Below are 17,837 nucleotides of genomic sequence, written 5' to 3' on the forward strand. Positions count from 1 at the left end.
GGCTTAACTTAGTACGAAAAGGTAACAGGTATATATATATGGTAAGCAACAGCATGTTAAAATGTCAATCAATTAAGAGGCAGCGGAAAACATTCGCTAATTTGTGATTCATATACATAGGCACGTAAATTCCCAAATTGACAGATAAACATCCGAGTTTTTTTTTGTCCCATATATTAAAAAAACATACATATTTTTTATATCAAGGCTTTCAAATAATAAGTAACCTTCAATTTGAACGCTCAAAATTTGCAGAAGTTGAAAAAATGGAAGTAAAGCTTCCAATACATATGAATATGTAGTACTTAAATATATTTTGCAACTCATTATTTTTTAGGAAACAAAGCTATCACCCAATTGTTCCAATTGACAGGTACGCATTTGTTGTATATGAGTATATATTATTGGTCGTTTTGACACAACATTCTCATCATTAATTTGATAGACGGAGAACAGCGTTCCATAAACGACCAACTGATTTGTTTACCATTTCAAGATATTTGTTATCACTAAGAGAACGAAACGAAATTGTTTCAATTTCCCAAATTTCTCTTTATGAAGGAATGTTCATCATTCGGAACGGTACTGATGTAATACGAAATTTAAAAAAAAAATTACTAGGGAGGAGAGAACATACTATACTCTACTTTTTTAAGTGACTTTATCAAGACGACTATAATTAAAATAAATTTTTATCAAACGAATACCAGATATTGAAGCAAAATTAATTCTTATCAAACAAAGTTCGAACAACATTAAAAGGCTTTTATTAAAAAGTTTATCGCAAAGAATTGCAAAGAGTTGGTTGTACATATAAACTATGTACACAATAAATTGAAATATAAACGTATTTAACATTGACAAAAATGTTGTTGTTGTTATAATGGTTATCTAATCCCCGTTTGGGTGATAAATGGTTGGTTGTAATCGAAGTCATCTAACGGGTAGCTCAGGAAATATGCTTTTTCGACGAGCTCGGAGAATAGGGTGAGGAGTGTTAGATGAGTGCGATTCATTGGGCGAGCAAAGAGGCGGTGAGTTACAAGGTGACTCATTGCACGCAGAACATATATTTGGTATGTCGTAGTCGATTCTAGATAGAAAGGAGTTTAACCATATAATATATCCGGAACGAAATAGCGTAAAGATTCGGAAATTGACTAGTTCCTTTAATATTAGGAGCACCAGATATAGCTTTCTAATTCTAATTCCCACGAATAAATAATATGAGATTCTGACTCACTTTAGAATCTGGGGCCCAACTTGAGCTGTTGTTGTTGTTGTAGCGGCAGAATTCTGCCGAGTTGGCAGTCCTTGACCGGATAAAACCGGGTTCGTTCCGGTTACGTAGACCCGACTGTAGTGGGAACGGCCCAACTTGAGCTCTTCGTCTGCAATGGGTCGTGGTTTGACTCCAAGTACGCCATTCGCTGGGAGGGCAGCGATGAAACTGTTAATGGCTCCATTGTGAATGGCGTTCAGTGCGTATCTAGACAAAGCTGTTTTTCATTTTTAAATTATTACGTGCAAAAGCTCCGCGAATTATTTACATCCTCACTCAAACCAACTCACACATTTTTCTACATAGTCAGACCACGTCGAAACAGATCGTATACAGAGCTTTCATATGATGACTATACACAGCCTACTTTTCACAAAACTGGGTTTAGTGAGCTGCTACAACCACCTGCCAAGATTTTCTTAACGAAGAACATTTATATTTTTTCCAATGAAATATTGAACTTAATAACACACTGGGTAAAAAATATTAAGTGCAATTTTAAAGTAATAACCCACTTCTAAAGTACATATATCTGCATGTCTAATAGTACATATGTAAATGCAATTTCTATTTACTGTGTTCAGACTTAATAATACAAGATCATAAAAAATCACATAAGATAAAGTAAAGAGAACAATAATAAACTTTATTTGCATTCAATACGGTACAGCTAGCATTCAAATTTTGTTTGTCATATGTAGCTTCTTGCGATTATCCTTAAAATTAACCCGGAATCGAAAAATTAATAGATATTTAGCCGATAACCGACTTTTTTTAAATCTTAATGTATTGACTTACATGCTTATATATGTCCCCCAACTAAGGATGCCGCGAAAATGACAATTACTTTTTGCTGAAGGAATTCTCATCTTTGCGTTAAATAAGACGATTAAAACAAATTATTATTTTTGCGGCCCCTTTGTGGGGGGACCTAAACTATATATTTACAAAATAGTTTAATGAAAGCACTTGAGCATTAAGTGAACCTTGATAGAGAAAACACAAATATGTCAACAAAAAGGAAGATAACAATGGTACAATATGTACAAATAAATTTGGCAATAAATAAACACAATAAACCCTTGTTATTAATGTTTTCATGGGATTCTCCCTAATGCTTTCTTCTGTTTTGATCTCCTCATGTTACAATTCCGAAAGGTTTCATTGCTTTTTCATATTTTTCATTTTTCAATAAAGCGAGCACACTAAACATACTTTGAATTTAATACACTCAAAATATGGGTAAACAATATTAAATATACATCAGACTGAAAGAGAAAGATGTATGTAATGTTACAATATGAAAATGGCGAAAACGTAAGAGAAAAATGCAATGAAATCAGACAAATGTAGCATGAAGTCAAACATTTTATATTTTTTTGACTACCACATATTCGAAAACTTATTCCACAGTTCAATAACTACATAAGAAAAATTGGCGCAATTTAGACACAAATGACCAGAGGACACATGTATTAACAACGAAACTGCCGACTATAAGAAACAGACGATTGCTGCTGCGACTAATGCCGATTTCAGCGCCATGGCCTATGATTTTCGTTGCGCCTTCGAACGCGTAGACGTCGACGTCGCCAAGAATGACCACAAAACTTTTCTCACTTCTTTTTTTCCATAAAAACAAGTCTTTTAAATTTTCACTCACCTTGAAAAGTATCATCATTCTCGTCTTCAGATGCCATTTTCACTAATATTCGCGAATTTCAGGTGATTAATTCACAAAAAACTAGATAAAATTACAAAAATTCAGCACTAAAAATTAACGCACGTCAGAATCCACTCACGAAGCCGCTTTAACAAACCATCTTGCCAACGTTGCCAATGTGATTGAACAGTGTACCAAAATCAGGACTGTATTTTATAGAGTTGTCGATTAAATAAAACGATCAAAGTCAATAAATTTTCTGCATACATTATGATATTTATTGACATTTGTGTTTGTTTTGTTCTACTTTTATAATTTCTTATGCAAGAAATCTTATCTCCTCTGTGATGTGAGTTTATAAGAACTTTGTTTGACTTTGTGAATATGCTCACACAAAATTCATCCAAAGTGATTTTTGAATTGATTTGAAGTAATTTTTACCTATTAATGTATTTGTTTTGGATAATTTCTGGAACCTTTATTTTATTTATGACACAATTTTTATTATCTCTTGTGCAGACATCTTATAATTAAAGCATGTCAATTTGTCTTTACATCTTTTTTGTATAAAAAATATGGCAATCGGGCTAATGTCATCAAAATTATCAGAGACATGAAAGTTTTGGATACGATTTTCAACGTTTTCAAGAAATTGCATAAAATCATTGTTCTTCCAGACAAACTTATATGCGAATTTGGTAAATAGTATTTAAACATATTTCAGACCAAATTAATTGCGAATTATGTCCTATTATACGCGTAAGGAGATTGATGAATTGCATACGGACATCTCTGCTTTGGCAAAGGGAGTTGCTGTTGGTGGTGAAGAAGACCGCATCATAAGTACAATCGAACACTGTTTACACAATGGGTATGACCGTCGACGTATTGCGGAAAAATTGGAAAAGATCTTGGATACAAAACAAAGCTCAAGACTAGCTGATAAATTGCAGGATAAATTGGACGACTATCGCCGTAAGAGTAAAAAACGTAATGCTAGTAATGAAACTGGTGCTGATGTGCCAAAAAAATCTCGTTTCGATATGAAGGAGAAAAACAATATTGTTAGCGCATCTTCCGCATTAACACCCTTGGCAGCAGCTTCCGTGGTTGCAGCCAATATAAATGCTGTTGCTTCCACTACTCCTGCAGCATCTACAACTGGTCTGAATTCGACACAAATTAAACTCATGATGGTAAATGCTCAACGAGAAATAGAAGAAAGAAAACGAGCTCTTAATAATTTAAAAGCAAAAGATCCCATTTTAGCTTCTGTTCCGCAGATAGGATTGCCAGTTGCTCTTGCCACTCAAGCACTTGCGAAGAAAACAGCTCCAGAAGATTCAGAAAAGGCTAAAAAGATAGCAGAGTTACAGGCACAAATTCGTGCCAAGTTGTCTAACCTAATTCAACCGCCACAAGTTCAAGATCGACCGAAACCATTAATTTTGGATGAGGACGGTCGAACTATCGACAAAAGTGGTAGAGCCATTAACATACCAACACTCACGCCAACCTTGAAGGCCAATATTCGTGCGAAAAAACGTGAGGTATTTAATAAGAGTCAAGTACATGCAGATCGTCATTCGCAGCAAGAGGAATCTTTGAAATTTTTCGACGACCGTATCGCCCAAAAACCCACTGTACGCACCAAGCGTTCGTTGCGTTTCCATGAACCAGGAAAATTTCAGCAATTGGCTGAAAGAATGCGGATGAAGGCACAGTTGGAAAAACTACAAAATGAAATTTCCCAAATTGCACGCAAAACTGGTATAAGTTCTGCCACAAAGTTGGCACTCATTGCACCTAAACAAGACACACCCGACGACGTTCCTGCCATGGAGTGGTGGGATTCTGTAATTCTAACTCAAGATTTGAACACATTGGATGACAAAGGGAAAATCAGTATTCGACAGTCAGCAATTACAAATCTTATTGAACATCCAACCCAAATGAAACCGCCAAGTAAGTTTTCCATTAAATACACGCGATTTTTCTATGTCATGCTTTTAATACAATTTGAATTTAAAATATTAATAAACTTTTGATATAGTATGTAAGCAATTAAAAATTGCTAAGCAGTTCTAACGCGAATATATTTTTAATTCCTCAGATGAACCATTGAAACCAGTGTATTTACCTGTCTTTCTCACAAAGAAAGAGCGAAAAAAGCTTCGACGCCAAAATCGTCGTGAAGCTTGGAAGGAGGAACAAGAAAAAATCCGTTTAGGTCTTGTTGCACCACCTGAACCAAAGTTACGAATTTCTAATTTAATGCGTGTGTTAGGTTCAGAGGCTGTGCAAGATCCAACAAAAATTGAAGCACATGTACGCGAACAAATGGCTAAGCGACAAAAAGCACATGAGGATGCAAATAATGCCCGTAAGTTGACAGCAGAGCAGAAAAGTGAAAAGAAAGTTCGAAAAATCAAAGAAGACACTTCGTGTGGCGTCAATGTTAGTGTTTACCGCATTCGTGACTTGCAAGACAATGCCAGTAAAAAATTCAAAGTGGAAACTAATGCCAAACAGCTGCATATGACTGGTACAGTGGTTCTTTTCCGCGATTGTTGCGTTATAGTAGTTGAGGGTGGACCGAAACAACAAAAAAAATATCGACGACTAATGCAACACCGCATAAAGTGGGAAGAGGACATGGTAAAAGGTCCTGATGGTCATGAAATACCCAACTCATGTGTTCTGGTTTGGGAGGGCACTAGTCAACGAAGACATTTTGGAGAAATAAAATTCAAGGTGTTTCCAATGGAGAAAATGGCTCGCGAATTTTTTCAGAAGCATCAAGTTGAACATTACTGGGATTTGGCGTATTCGGGTGCTGTCTTGGAAGCATCTACAGATTCTTAAAATATACTTTAAAGTTGTTTCTAACATTTAGGACAAAATTTCACTATATACATGTTGATATATTTTAGTTTTCCAAAAATAAACATTTTCTAATTCGTAAAACAACTAACATTTTATTTACTCAGAAACAGGAAACCACAATAGACCTAAGGTCAGGGTGCAAGACTCAATTTATTTATATTTACTCAGAAACTGTGCTCTCGGTGATAACATTGATATTTTCAATTTCTTCTCTTGTGGCTTTCTCCTTTTCCAACTGTGTTTTGACCTTGTTAAATAACACATAACGTACTGTATCTAATACTCGTTCATTAATAGCCAGTGTATGATCCGTTAGTTGTTGCAGCGTTTCCGGCTTTAAATATCCCTTTTGAAAACATTCGGTTATTTGGTCAACTGCGGCCAAACTAGCGGTTACAACAATGCCATGTTCTTCATTGCTTTCAGAATCGGTTATTGTGGAAACTAATTGTTCAATAACAGCTAAATAAAAAACACACATTGAAAATAGAAATAAAAAATATAAAAATGATTTTCTATACCATTTGGATTAACGAATTCTACATCTTTATATTTGCACACTGTCGATGCTGTTATTAAGTCATATGTAGCAATACCAGCATCTACCAAAGCTGCACCACAACAATTAATAGCTGTACTAAGTGCACACCCATCATCATCTAATATTATTACTTTTATTTCAAGCTGAAAATATGGAAATTCATGTCGACAAATAACAGGTTCTAAGGCTTTTTTTAAGGCCAATGCCATGGAAGTTTCCTTTCTCGGTATACATGCTGGATCTTTCACGGCAAATGGGGCATACTTTAATGTACATGTAACTAAACCCAGTGTTCCCCTGTGAGAGTAGAGTAAGTATTCGATAATTAATAATTATCTAGTTTTTACTCACATTTTCTTAGTCTGTTTGCTCAACTCACGTGGAGGTTCTATCGATGCCATTACCTTCGTTTTGCCATATTCCATGTAGGCGGAACCTTTGACTGTTGCAAGTGCACCAACTTTTAAGACTATAGTACGATCAAAATTGTTGGTTTATTAAAAAATATATATATATTTACTAAACCTACATGTTGGTCTCTCCTCCAATTGCAATTTGCTCGGTTTCTCAAGTTTGGCAAATAATTCATCAGGATTTTCTTGTTTAATATATATCGAATATGGCACTGATTGTTCAGGATACATAAATTTTCGACTAGCAGTTGGAGGCGACATAGTAATTTATCTCAAGTAATTATTTGTACTTAAGTATAATTAAAAACTTTTCTCTTAACAAGTATAAACAAAGTTTATTTGAAAATGTACAAACGAGTGACATCTTATACCGTGTTGAACATCACACGTTGCCACATAATTTTTTTATTTTTGTTTTTAATATTGTATTTTCTGTGTGGATTAAAAAATCCGAATATCGTAATAAATCAAACTGCAATATATCAAAATATTAAAATTAAAATTCTAATAGTTTTGTGTTCGCGTTCCTGTTTGCGTCTGATCGATTACACATCTGATAACTCTTTGTCTTCTTTAGAACGAATTGTCAAAACGAATAATTTGTTAGTTGTTGGCAACACAACACCACTAGTTTGACATACAGAAAAACGCACTGTAATTCTTGCTGAAAATTGCAGAAACAAAATTTCATCTGAATTGAAGAAAGCATTACTGAAAATTAAAACTACATTCGCTTAATTATAATAGTGTAATTAATTAAGCACTCAAAATGGTTGCTCCCAAGAAAGATGAAAAAACTGCTGCTGAGGTGAAGAAAGACCAAGTGAAGGAAACACCGGAAAAGGAAGCAAATAAAGATGCTAAAGAGGAAAGTAAGGACCAGGAGCTTTCCGATGAGGATCAACAACTTCAAGACGAATTGGAGATGCTGGTTAATCGCCTACAAGAACCCGATAAGGCATTGTATTTACCAGCATTGGAAATGTTGGCAAAACTAATTCGGGCTTCTACTACATCTATGACTTCAGTACCAAAACCATTGAAGTTTATGCGACCACATTACGAGGCAATGAAAACAATATATAAACAAATGCCTGACCAGCAAACGCGGCAATTGTGTGCTGATATTATATCGGTGCTCTCAATGACAATGGGCAGTGGTAAGGATTGTTTGGCCTATCGTTTTCTTTGCGATCGTTCTCAGAAAATTGGTGATTGGGGACACGAATATGTTCGCCATTTGTCTGGGGAAATAGCATCGCATTATTTGGATACCTCGGGTGAATTTCAAGCACAACTCATTGAATTGGTGAAACAAATTATCCCATACAATATGGAACACAATGCTGAGGCAGATGCTTGCGACTTATTGATTGAGATAGATCATTTGCATTTGTTGCAAGATTATGTAGACGAATCAGCTTACCCACGCGTTTGCTTATATTTGCAATCTTGCTATCCTTATGTACCCGAACCTGATAATACCATAATTCTGGAAACAGCGCTACAGCTGGCTCGTAAATTTAATCAATATACACAAGCATTGCGTTTAGCATTGATGCTAAATGATATGGATAAAATTTCGGAAATATTTAAGGAGCCTAAAGATGCTGCTGTACAAAAGCAACTTGCTTTTATGTTGGCACGTCAGCAAGTGTGCTTAGAATTGGATGAATCTGTGCCGGATTATGATGATTTAATGGAAATCATGTCTAACACGAACTTGAATAAACATTTTTTGAATTTGGCACGGGAACTGGATATAATGGAAGCCAAGACTCCGGAGGACATTTATAAATCGCATTTAGATAATGCGCGCACTCGTTTTGCTTCAATACAGGTATTAAAAAGTATTTTTTAAATATTAATATAGTATATTTATATTAACTTACCATACAAATTTCAAATTACATTAATTAATAAATTGTAATTTACACCATTTCACAATAATTTTACATTGAATCTCTTTAATATGTTAATAGTAGTAACATATAAAATACTTTAATTTCAGGTTGATTCAGCGAAGCAAAATTTGGCCGCCAGTTTTGTGAATGGTTTTGTAAATGCTGGTTTTGGCGTGGATAAACTACTCTCTGAAGATGGCAATAAGTGGTTGTATAAAAATAAAGAACATGGCATGCTTTCAGCCACGGCTTCTCTTGGTCTCATTTTGTTATGGGATGTTGATGGTGGCTTAACTATGATTGACAAATATCTCTATTCTACCGACGATTACATCAAATCCGGTGCATTATTAGCTTGTGGTATTGTTAATTGTGGCATTCGTAATGAGGTTGACCCTGCCCATGCGCTACTCGCCGATTATATTGATAATCAGAATACTTCAATGCGTATTGGTGCCATTTTGGGTCTTGGTATAGCCTATGCTGGTTCTAATCGTGCTATTGTCATTGATACGTTGAAAACAGTGTTTGCTGCTAATGGCAAAAATGCGGCCAATGTGGAGATCATGGGAATCGCCGCATTATCGTTGGGCTTAATATCAGTAGGTTCCTGCAATGCCGAAATAACAGAAATATTACTTCAAACCATTATGGGTCTCTCTAAGTCTGATCTCAAGGATACTTACTCGCGTTTCTTATGGTTAGGCTTGGGTCTATTGTACTTGGGACGTCAGAAAGCAACTGAAGCAGTTATGCTCACCCTGGAAGTACTTGATGAACCATATCGTTCAATGGCCACAACTATGGTCGATATTTGTGCCTATGCTGGTACTGGAAATGTGTTGAAAATACAACAGTTGTTGCATATTTGCTCTGATCATTATGAGTCTTCAAACGCTGATGGTGCTGATGAAAAGGGCAAGAAGGATAAAAATAAGGAAAAGGTAAATTGTACTACTAATCAATTTTAGGAAAATAATACTAATAGGAATGTATCAATTTTATTAGGATAAGGCCGAAAAAGAGAAGGAAAAGGAGAAAGATCTATCCGCCACGCAAGCTATAGCTGTTTTGGGTATAGCTTTAATTGCTATGGGTGAAGACATTGGCGCCGAGATGGCTTTTCGCTCATTCGGAAATTTACTTCGCTATTGCGAGCCCTGCATACGTCGTGCAGTGCCACTAGCTTTGGGCTTAATCTCTGCTTCTAATCCTAAGCTGAATATATTAGATACATTAAGCAAATTCTCGCATGACAGTGATGCCGAAGTGGCTCACAATGCCATTTTCGCTATGGGCCTTATAGGTGCTGGCACTAACAATGCTCGCTTAGCATCTATGCTACGTCAATTAGCACAATATCATTCGAAAGATCCGAGCAATTTGTTCATGGTTCGCATTGCACAAAGTCTAACACATTTAGGTAAAGGCACATTGACGCTTAGCCCTTACCATAGCGATCGCCAGCTGATGAATCCTATGGCTGTAGCGGGCCTAATGGCTACTTTAGTTTCTTTGCTGGATGTTAAAACTTTAATATTGGGCCGCTCACACTACCTACTGTATACTTTGGTGCCAGCCATGCAGGCGCGCATGTTAATCACTTTCGATGAAGAACTGAATCAACTACAGGTGCCAGTGCGTGTTGGCATTGCTATCGATGTGGTTGGTCAAGCTGGTAAACCCAAAACCATTACCGGTTTTCAAACTCATACAACTCCTGTACTGCTTGCGATGGGTGAACGCGCTGAATTGGCCACCGATGAATATATTTCGCTTACTCCAGTTATGGAAGGTTTTGTCATATTGAAGAAAAATCCCAACTTTGTGAAGTAATGTAATGTATTCGAACTATAATTATTTACGCTGGTAATTTCATATAATTTAAATGTAAACGATAATAAATTTAAATTAAATCATTATATATGATGGAAACCAACTTTCTCATATATCATTTATTCAATGTCATACTATTTGTAATTTGTTTGTGCACATCATGAGCGATTATGACCTAATCTGATTTTCTTGTGCATTATCAAGTTTATTAATACTTCTTGGCAGACATTAATTTCAACGGGGTTTGATAGTTAATTGTGCGATTAAATTCCAATTTCATTATTTTCTATCCAACTTAAACTTGAGTTAAAGAATTTTACATGAATTTTTGTGGAAATTTAACTACATCCTTTTTATTAAAAATCTAGAAAAATAATTCCATTGATTTTAATTAACAATTTATTTCTATATACGTGTATACGTATGTACATATTCATAGTCTCAATATTATATTATAGAAAAGAAATTGAAATAAATTTGTATAAGTGGGATTGCTCGCATCTTGGATCGGCTGAGCAATTTAGATTCATTTACTGAAAATTAAAACAATCATATGTTATTAGATTTGAAAATGAAGTATATATATAAATATAAATACATAATACACATAAAACTTACAACAAAAAATTTAGTTTATATATATACATATGTATGTGGACTATGTTTTAAGAAAATTTTTTTTAGAATCTAACAAACTATTCAAAAATTTAGGATTAAACAATTATTAATTCGAATAAAATATACAATGAACATATACATATACTATATGCAACACATATGGTCAACGAAAAAAGCCGAAACTAATTTGCAAAAGCTGTACTAACTGTGGGAAATAAAAAATACATAAATGCAAACGTTTTATTGTGGAAGATTACCAACATTTAAAAAAAGCGTATTAAAGATACAAGAGTAATAAATTTTATGTTGCATATTTTAATCGATCTGAATTGCTTGAAAATAATTAATATAATAATAAGCACCTAAAAATCTGCGTAAAATTCAAATAAATATTAACGTATAACATCCAAACACTTTATAGAGACCTCATTTGGAAATATTTCCCATCAATATATTGGCAAAACTCTACCAAACGTTTAAATTTTCGCACTGTCTGTGCAAGTGCCATATTTGGCAAATCAGTTGTTAAAATAGCAAAAAGATGTCCAAAGGCAATAGCGTCCAATTCGCATGGCTGGTCCGAATAAAAGAACGGCGTATCGGGCGACTCTTCGAGTTTCAATGTTAATGTCTCACAACATTTCTCTACCTTCTCAATTACATCTTCAATAGTCATATCGTTCCATTGATATACCTTCAGCAAACGCAGTGTATTGCGGCGCTTAGAGTAATTTTGTATTAGATTAAGTGGCCATGGAAAAACACAGCCATTTCGTGGTGCTGTCACTTTTTCATATACAATTTTGTTGATGAAGCTGATATATAGTTCGGCCATTGTAAAGATGTTTTCAGCCAATGATACATATGTACGCATATCAGCCTTGCTGTCATCGTCCAACCACTGCCCGATAGCCGAGCCTTTATGCTCAATAAACTTTACTATGGGTTCAAATTCACTCACTATGAACGCTCCGGCACGAATAAATGGCAGCTTTGTCAAACGTCCACTTGGCGACATATATTCAGCATTTGCACATGAGCGTACTTCAAATGGTAGTTGGCACATTTTAAGATACGCTTTAACAGCTAAGCAACTAGCATGTTCTGGCAAAAGTATTTGCTCTGCTTCGTAAGGCTGATAAAGTACTGCATCCTCCGGCCACGGTTCATCGCTCATCTTTTCGAGGGCGTTCAGTTGACTAAGGTACTGTGAGGACTGCATATTGAATATTATATTTCAAATCAATATATGAGTAACTTTTGAAAATATGAAATTTGTTGTGATTTTATAAATTGCTTACACAACTGTTTAATTCCGAGTTGGGTTGGATTTCTTCTAAAAATGCAAACAAGTAAAAATGTCACAAACAGCTGCTAGTTTGTTAGTGTTGTAGAGCGTTTTTGGTAATTAATAATAGCGTAGTTTCTTAATGTAACAGCTGCAAGCTGTCAGAAAGAAGTTACTCTTACAAAGAGCGAAATAACGAAGAAATATAGAAACGGAAAACTAGCAGAAACTAACTGGAAAATATGGTTTTTCACAATCACTCCATACAAAGATTTGAAAATTATTGAATATAATATCCACAATTCAAATCGGTTTGTGTATAGTTTAGTTGGCCCAACGAAAGTCTTATTTTGACACGTATATTGCAAATCCGTAAGCGGAAAGTGATTTTTTTAAATAATTTATGTATGGTATATATGAAAAAATATATTAACACACTTTGCACATATTCTTAGTTGTTGTTGTTGTTGGAGCGGCAGAATTCTGTACAATTTAGATTACTTAGCTGTAATTACAAGTTTAACGAGTTAGACATTTTCATGTGAAAAATATGCGGAAGAAATGTAACAGTCACAATTTCTTTTGCGCCGCGATTTGATGGTAGGGACGAATGTAGGAGATCGTCAAACTTCTTTCCGCGTTGGCGGCTTTCGGCCGCGCTTCGAACACCGGGGTGTCCATAGTTCTTTTGCATAGAACACCTTTGAGCACGCAAAGGAGCTATGGTTATTTTTTTTAAGCGACGCCGAAAGGCCGCCAGTTCAGAAAGATCTCGACGCGGATGAATTAGAAAGGAGATACCAGCTCTTATCTTTTTACGCTCTCAACCTGTGTTCTCTTCTGCTGGTTTGTGTCAGCTTTTTAGGTTAAGAAACGCTTTTCCAGCAGAAACTTTGCTAGCTAGTGACAGCAGTTATGAAAAAAACTCAATGTTTAACCCTTACCTCATCGAAAAATACGGACGTCCGTTGGAATTAAATAGTAAACTATTATGAAAATTAACATTTTGGTCAGTTACAATCTATTACAATCTATCTCAAAATTGTTACATTTCATGTAAAATTTTATTGAAATAATATAAATTGCTTATAGTATAATCCAAAACATTATCTATAGACACCTTAATAAAACAAAACATCAGCTGTAGACAAAACATAAATGACGTTACTCACTGCTGCAATTTTGCTAAAATTTTAATTGTATTTTTTTTAAGTAAATTATATTTTCAAAATTCGTAATGCGAAGATGAATCGTTTTGAATATGTAGAAGCGCGATTGCATGATGATGAAACGTTTGTGAGTCGTGATAGGAATGTTAAAATTTATGATGGAGATCACAAAGTAAGTATATTTATGTTCAAAAAACACACACACACTTGGCTATATAACATTCAGTTATCCTTGTATGATTTATAGACAGAGTATGAAGAAGGTGAGATCGTTCTCACTACCCATCGTCTATTTTGGGGTCGTCCAGGTGAAATTGCTCGTGCTGCCACTACACTTTGCCTTTCCCTACGTCATGTGATATCGCTCAGTGAAGAAACAGCCAGTTCATATTTTTTTGGACGCAAGATTCGATATATATTATATTTACGGGAGCCGCCACCAGATAAGGCACCAGGTCCAATAGATTACAGTCCGCATAGTCATATCAAACTATCGGGAAAAAATGGATTGACACAAGAATTCGGAAGTGCATTACGTCAAACAATCGAAGCCAGAATATGGGAAGTGTTAGTAATACCGAATCCACTTTCAGTGGCAAGTAATTCACAAAATTCACGTAGTGGTGACAATACAGCACAATTACGTTTGAAAATGCGTACTGGCATTGGTGGTATTGAGCGTTCCATCGAAGCTAAAGCGAAAGAAACAGATGAAAATATAGCTTTGGCTTTTCAGGATCTTAATGTACTAATGGCAATGGCAAAGGATATGGTGGCCATATCAAAGGTGATAAGTACAAAAATACGTGAACAAAAAGGAGAAATATCTGATGATGAAACTGTGCGTTTTAAATCTTATTTGTTGAGCTTGGGTATTGAAGACCCAGTGACGCGAGAAAATTTCAGTAGCAATTCGGATTATTTTCGTAGTTTAGCGCAACAAATATGCGAACTGCTTTTGGATCCTATCGAGGTGAGAATCGACATTGATTTTCGTACATTACATATTTCTAAATTATAAGTAAGTGCAATATTTTTATGAATGTGCCCCAATTGTAATGCTTTTCAGGAACAAGGTGGCATGATGTCGCTGGCCGATGTGTATTGTCGGGTGAATCGCGCACGAGGCCTTGAACTACTTTCTGCGGAAGATTTGCTACACGCGTGTCAACAACTGAACGGACCGATAAAACTAAGAAAATTTCCAAGTGGAGCAATGGTATTGCAATTAGAATCGCAAGATGATGAACTGGTAGCAGCTGATACACTGGAAAAGGTGACAATGTCAAAATCATTAGCTGTCGAAGAATTGGCTAAAGATCTAGGCATTTCGTTGTTATTAGCAAAAGAACGCTTGCTTGCTGCTGAACGTTTGGGTAAAGTGTGTCGCGACGAATCAATAGAAGGCTTACGTTTCTACCCCAATTTGCTGTTATATCGAGATATTGATAGTTAAAAAATGATTTTTTGTGGAATATCGTAGAAAAGTATGAATTTAATAATTAATTTGTGCATAAAAACATAAAAGTAAATAAAAACACAAAGCTTTCCTAATATTTCAATTTATTAAATAATTTTTTATTATAATTTACGTTAATACATATGCTACATGTGGTCGCATTGATAAAAAGAAAATGTATTTTTTTTATAATAACATAATAAAGTTCTTAATCGGTTTAATTTTTACTTACTTAAAATAAGAAATATGCTATAGAAGGATAGTTATGATATTTTCATAATTCGCATTTTATCCGAGAATCTCTAATTATACTCTCGCAACTTGTTGCTACAGAGTATAATAGTTTTGTTCACCTAACGGTTGTTTGTATCACCTAAAACTAATCGAGTTAGATATAGGGTTATATATATAAATGATCAGGATAAAGAGACGAGTTGAAATCCGGGTGACTGTCTGTCCGTCCGTCCGTGCAAGGTGTAACTTGAATAAAAATTGAGATATCTTCATGAAACTTGGTACACTTGTTTCTTGGTACCGTAAGACGGTTGGTATTGCAGATGGGCGTAATCGTACCACTGCCACGCCCACAAAACGCCATTAATCAAAAACAAATAAATTGCCATAACTAAGCTCCGCAATAAGATACAAGACTGTTATTTGGTACAAAGGATCACATTAGAGAGGGGCATCTGCAGTTAAATTTTTTTTTTAAGTAAGCGTGGTCCCGCCCCTAATAAGAATAATGTGCATATCTCCTAAACCGCTAAAGCTATAATAACCAAATTCACTGGGAGCAAATGTTTTTAGCACCTCTATTAATGGTCTGAAAATGGGTGAAATCGGATGACAAGCCCGCCCACTCCCCATATAACGGTACTGTTAAAAAATACTAAAAGCGCGATAAACCAAGCATTAAACACGCTAGAGACATTAAATTTTATCTCTGGGATGGTATGAGATGACTTTATAGGAACCGCGTTCAAAATTAGTCAGTGGGCGTAGCACCGCCCACTTTTAGGTGAAAACCCATATCTTGGGATCTGCTTAACCGATTTCAACCAAATTCGGTGCATATTTCTATGTTATAGTGCGAAAATGGGCGAAGTCGGACTACAACCACGCCTATTTCCCATTTAATACAATTTTCAATTCCATCTGATTCTTTTACTTTCCACTATGCATATCAAGCAACAATGATTATATCGGGGTAAAACTTTGCGTGAATAATACGTTTAAAATATGCCACCTTGGGACCAAAAAATGTCTAAATCGAACCAAAACTGTTCAAGCCCCTAAGTACTAAATATGTGGACCCCAGTGCCTATAGTTGACCTTCTACCGAAAATATCAGCCAATCCACAAAGAAATCTCAAACGAGTATACCATTTGACTTTGCGAGATTATAAAATGTTCGGTTACATCCGAACTTAGTCCTTCCTTGTTATTAGTTTTTTTTGTTACCATTCAACTTTTTTTCTACAAGAAAATAAATTATTTAGTGTCAGTAGTGTAGAAATATTCTCGGAACACATACTTTCGCGGCTTTAAGTGACGTTTTCAGTTCTAAACAATTTTTGAAAATCATACGGCTTGAAGAGTAACAAGAAACATTTTTTTTTTAAAAGAAAGGCAAATGAAGACTATATCCGCGTCAACACCTTGATTGGTACTAATTATAAGAATGACATCAATATCCAAATATTGAAATTTTCAACGGAACAAGTAACGGTATTTTTATACTAACGTTTGGATTGGTTGGTTGGTTGGTTTCTAAAATGTAATTATTTTATTTTGTTATCCACTATTAAATAAAATATCTTTTATTTGTTACCTGGGAATTCCGGCAAATCACGAGTGCGCCGCCGAAGCTTGCTAATAAAAACAATATTTGTATATGGTCAAGTATAGATTTCAGCACAAATCGTCGCAACTATTTAAAATATATGTTATATTATTGACACATTGAGTATAGGTATATAGGGGTTTAAAAGTCCTAACATGTTAAAATAGGAATTTTTGAATTTTTATGTGAATTTGGGCAAAAGTGAACCTTACATATATTAGAAGTTATCTTCAATACAAATTTTTATGGCTTAATTTGGATACTTGCCTGTGCTATAGACAAGAGATATAAGGAGATACGAAAATATTGTCAAATTATTTAATGTGGACGTGGTCACTAACCTGGTTACTATGGATGCCACTATATTGTTTCCTGCTTGCTTTTGGCAAAAAAAAAATTTTTTTTTTGTTATTGAAAGTCCAATTAGCAGTAACTATTATTCCGTTATATGCTGTATAAAGGATGAATAAAGTTAATAGTCCACACATTAGATATGTGTAGATCAAAATCATATTTTCATGTACATGTTTTTGCCCCTTAGCGCACCTCCGTGGTCATCTCCGCCATAAAAATAAGTTGTAGATTCATATTCATCGCAACCTAAAAGATTTTTGCGATGGCAAACAACTTTTTTTTAATTAAATTAATTTACATTTTTAAATACTCTTATGCGAGCATTTATCTCTAGTTGATTTCTGTCAAGCGCCCAAAACCCAAGAGTGTTCTTGGAAAATTTGGTTTCATTAATTCTTCCGCAGACTGTCCAAACCTTGTTTTTTATTTCAATTTGGATGAGTCAAACTGATTTCAAAAGTGCTCGACGTGTCGCCTCTTCTGCTTACGCTGCTAATCGTTACGAACCTTATCTAATCGAAAGAATTTCATGATGAAATGTACGCACAGGTAACTTAGATTAGATTAGATTAGATAGTGAT

The 17,837-nt window shown here is 35.0% G+C and overlaps 6 protein-coding genes across 9 annotated transcripts in view; 3 read left to right on the forward strand and 3 right to left on the reverse strand.

Annotated features, from left to right (window-relative positions):
• The window catches only part of Mi-2 (chromodomain-helicase-DNA-binding protein Mi-2 homolog), a 34,899-nt gene extending 31,794 nt beyond the window's left edge, over window positions 1-3,105 (reverse strand). The window contains exon 1 of the mRNA XM_014235436.3: window positions 2,946-3,105. Within this exon, the coding sequence (XP_014090911.1) occupies window positions 2,946-2,982 (37 nt within the window). The 5' untranslated portion in view covers window positions 2,983-3,105. The remainder of the gene's footprint in view (window positions 1-2,945) is intronic.
• A 414-nt stretch (window positions 3,106-3,519) lies between these two features.
• Window positions 3,520-5,915, forward strand: Prp3 (pre-mRNA processing factor 3). Of its 2 annotated transcripts, XM_014235493.3 has the most exons (3): window positions 3,520-3,643; window positions 3,710-4,910; window positions 5,059-5,915. In XM_014235493.3, the coding sequence occupies exons 2-3, from the start codon at window positions 3,989-3,991 to the stop codon at window positions 5,808-5,810; spliced, it is 1,674 nt and encodes a 557-aa protein (XP_014090968.1). In that variant the 5' UTR covers window positions 3,520-3,643; window positions 3,710-3,988; the 3' UTR covers window positions 5,811-5,915. The 2 variants fall into 2 exon arrangements, with proteins under 2 accessions (XP_014090968.1, XP_014090967.1); XM_014235492.3 differs by having other exon boundaries at window positions 3,521-4,910.
• Window positions 5,896-7,155, reverse strand: Mtr3 (exosome complex exonuclease Mtr3). Its single transcript, XM_014235495.3, has 4 exons — window positions 6,902-7,155; window positions 6,724-6,841; window positions 6,353-6,669; window positions 5,896-6,293 (listed from the first exon to the last, which is right to left on the reverse strand). Exons 1-4 carry the CDS (start codon window positions 7,044-7,046, stop codon window positions 5,992-5,994), a joined length of 882 nt encoding a protein of 293 aa, XP_014090970.2. The 5' UTR covers window positions 7,047-7,155; the 3' UTR covers window positions 5,896-5,991.
• Window positions 7,156-7,394: 239 nt separating this feature from the next.
• Rpn1 (regulatory particle non-ATPase 1) lies at window positions 7,395-10,628 on the forward strand. The gene is made up of 3 exons (XM_014235441.3): window positions 7,395-8,625; window positions 8,797-9,633; window positions 9,698-10,628. Exons 1-3 carry the CDS (start codon window positions 7,555-7,557, stop codon window positions 10,523-10,525), a joined length of 2,736 nt encoding a protein of 911 aa, XP_014090916.2. The 5' UTR covers window positions 7,395-7,554; the 3' UTR covers window positions 10,526-10,628.
• Window positions 10,629-10,850: 222 nt separating this feature from the next.
• LOC106617958 (metaxin-2) lies at window positions 10,851-12,588 on the reverse strand. Of its 3 annotated transcripts, none has more exons than XR_001330743.3 (2): window positions 11,506-12,438; window positions 10,851-11,058 (listed from the first exon to the last, which is right to left on the reverse strand). XR_001330743.3 is itself a non-coding variant. In XM_070112155.1 (2 exons), exon 2 carries the CDS (start codon window positions 12,318-12,320, stop codon window positions 11,559-11,561), a length of 762 nt encoding a protein of 253 aa, XP_069968256.1. In that variant the 5' UTR covers window positions 12,321-12,359; window positions 12,445-12,588; the 3' UTR covers window positions 10,851-11,558. The 3 variants fall into 3 exon arrangements, 2 of the variants coding, with proteins under 2 accessions (XP_069968256.1, XP_014090917.2); XM_070112155.1 differs by adding an exon at window positions 12,445-12,588 and having other exon boundaries at window positions 10,851-12,359; XM_014235442.3 differs by having other exon boundaries at window positions 11,569-12,438.
• Window positions 12,589-13,565: 977 nt separating this feature from the next.
• On the forward strand, window positions 13,566-15,162 carry Vps36 (vacuolar protein sorting 36). Its single transcript, XM_014235419.3, has 3 exons — window positions 13,566-13,772; window positions 13,848-14,573; window positions 14,670-15,162. Exons 1-3 carry the CDS (start codon window positions 13,677-13,679, stop codon window positions 15,054-15,056), a joined length of 1,209 nt encoding a protein of 402 aa, XP_014090894.2. The 5' UTR covers window positions 13,566-13,676; the 3' UTR covers window positions 15,057-15,162.
• The last annotated feature ends 2,675 nt before the right edge of the window (window positions 15,163-17,837 follow it).

Source organism: Bactrocera oleae, chromosome 6, assembly GCF_042242935.1.
Source record: "Bactrocera oleae isolate idBacOlea1 chromosome 6, idBacOlea1, whole genome shotgun sequence".
NCBI lineage: Eukaryota > Metazoa > Arthropoda > Insecta > Diptera > Tephritidae > Bactrocera > Bactrocera oleae.

Bases quoted from the DNA above. Each gene is read 5' to 3' on its own strand.
- Prp3 (XM_014235492.3), top strand. From the start codon at position 3,689: ATGTCCTATTATACGCGTAAGGAGATTGATGAATTGCATACGGACATC. The intron at 4,911-5,058 runs GTAAGTTTTCCA...TTAATTCCTCAG, and splicing joins AACCCAAATGAAACCGCCAA to ATGAACCATTGAAACCAGTG.
- Mtr3 (XM_014235495.3), bottom strand. From the start codon at position 7,046: ATGTCGCCTCCAACTGCTAGTCGAAAATTTATGTATCCTGAACAATCA. The intron at 6,670-6,723 runs GTGAGTAAAAAC...CTACTCTCACAG, and splicing joins AGCAAACAGACTAAGAAAAT to GGGAACACTGGGTTTAGTTA. The intron at 6,294-6,352 runs GTATAGAAAATC...TTTTTTATTTAG, and splicing joins AGAATTCGTTAATCCAAATG to CTGTTATTGAACAATTAGTT.
- Rpn1 (XM_014235441.3), top strand. From the start codon at position 7,555: ATGGTTGCTCCCAAGAAAGATGAAAAAACTGCTGCTGAGGTGAAGAAA. The intron at 8,626-8,796 runs GTATTAAAAAGT...CTTTAATTTCAG, and splicing joins CTCGTTTTGCTTCAATACAG to GTTGATTCAGCGAAGCAAAA. The intron at 9,634-9,697 runs GTAAATTGTACT...CAATTTTATTAG, and splicing joins AGGATAAAAATAAGGAAAAG to GATAAGGCCGAAAAAGAGAA.
- LOC106617958 (XM_014235442.3), bottom strand. From the start codon at position 12,365: ATGCAGTCCTCACAGTACCTTAGTCAACTGAACGCCCTCGAAAAGATG.
- Vps36 (XM_014235419.3), top strand. From the start codon at position 13,677: ATGAATCGTTTTGAATATGTAGAAGCGCGATTGCATGATGATGAAACG. The intron at 13,773-13,847 runs GTAAGTATATTT...TATGATTTATAG, and splicing joins TTTATGATGGAGATCACAAA to ACAGAGTATGAAGAAGGTGA. The intron at 14,574-14,669 runs GTGAGAATCGAC...AATGCTTTTCAG, and splicing joins TGCTTTTGGATCCTATCGAG to GAACAAGGTGGCATGATGTC.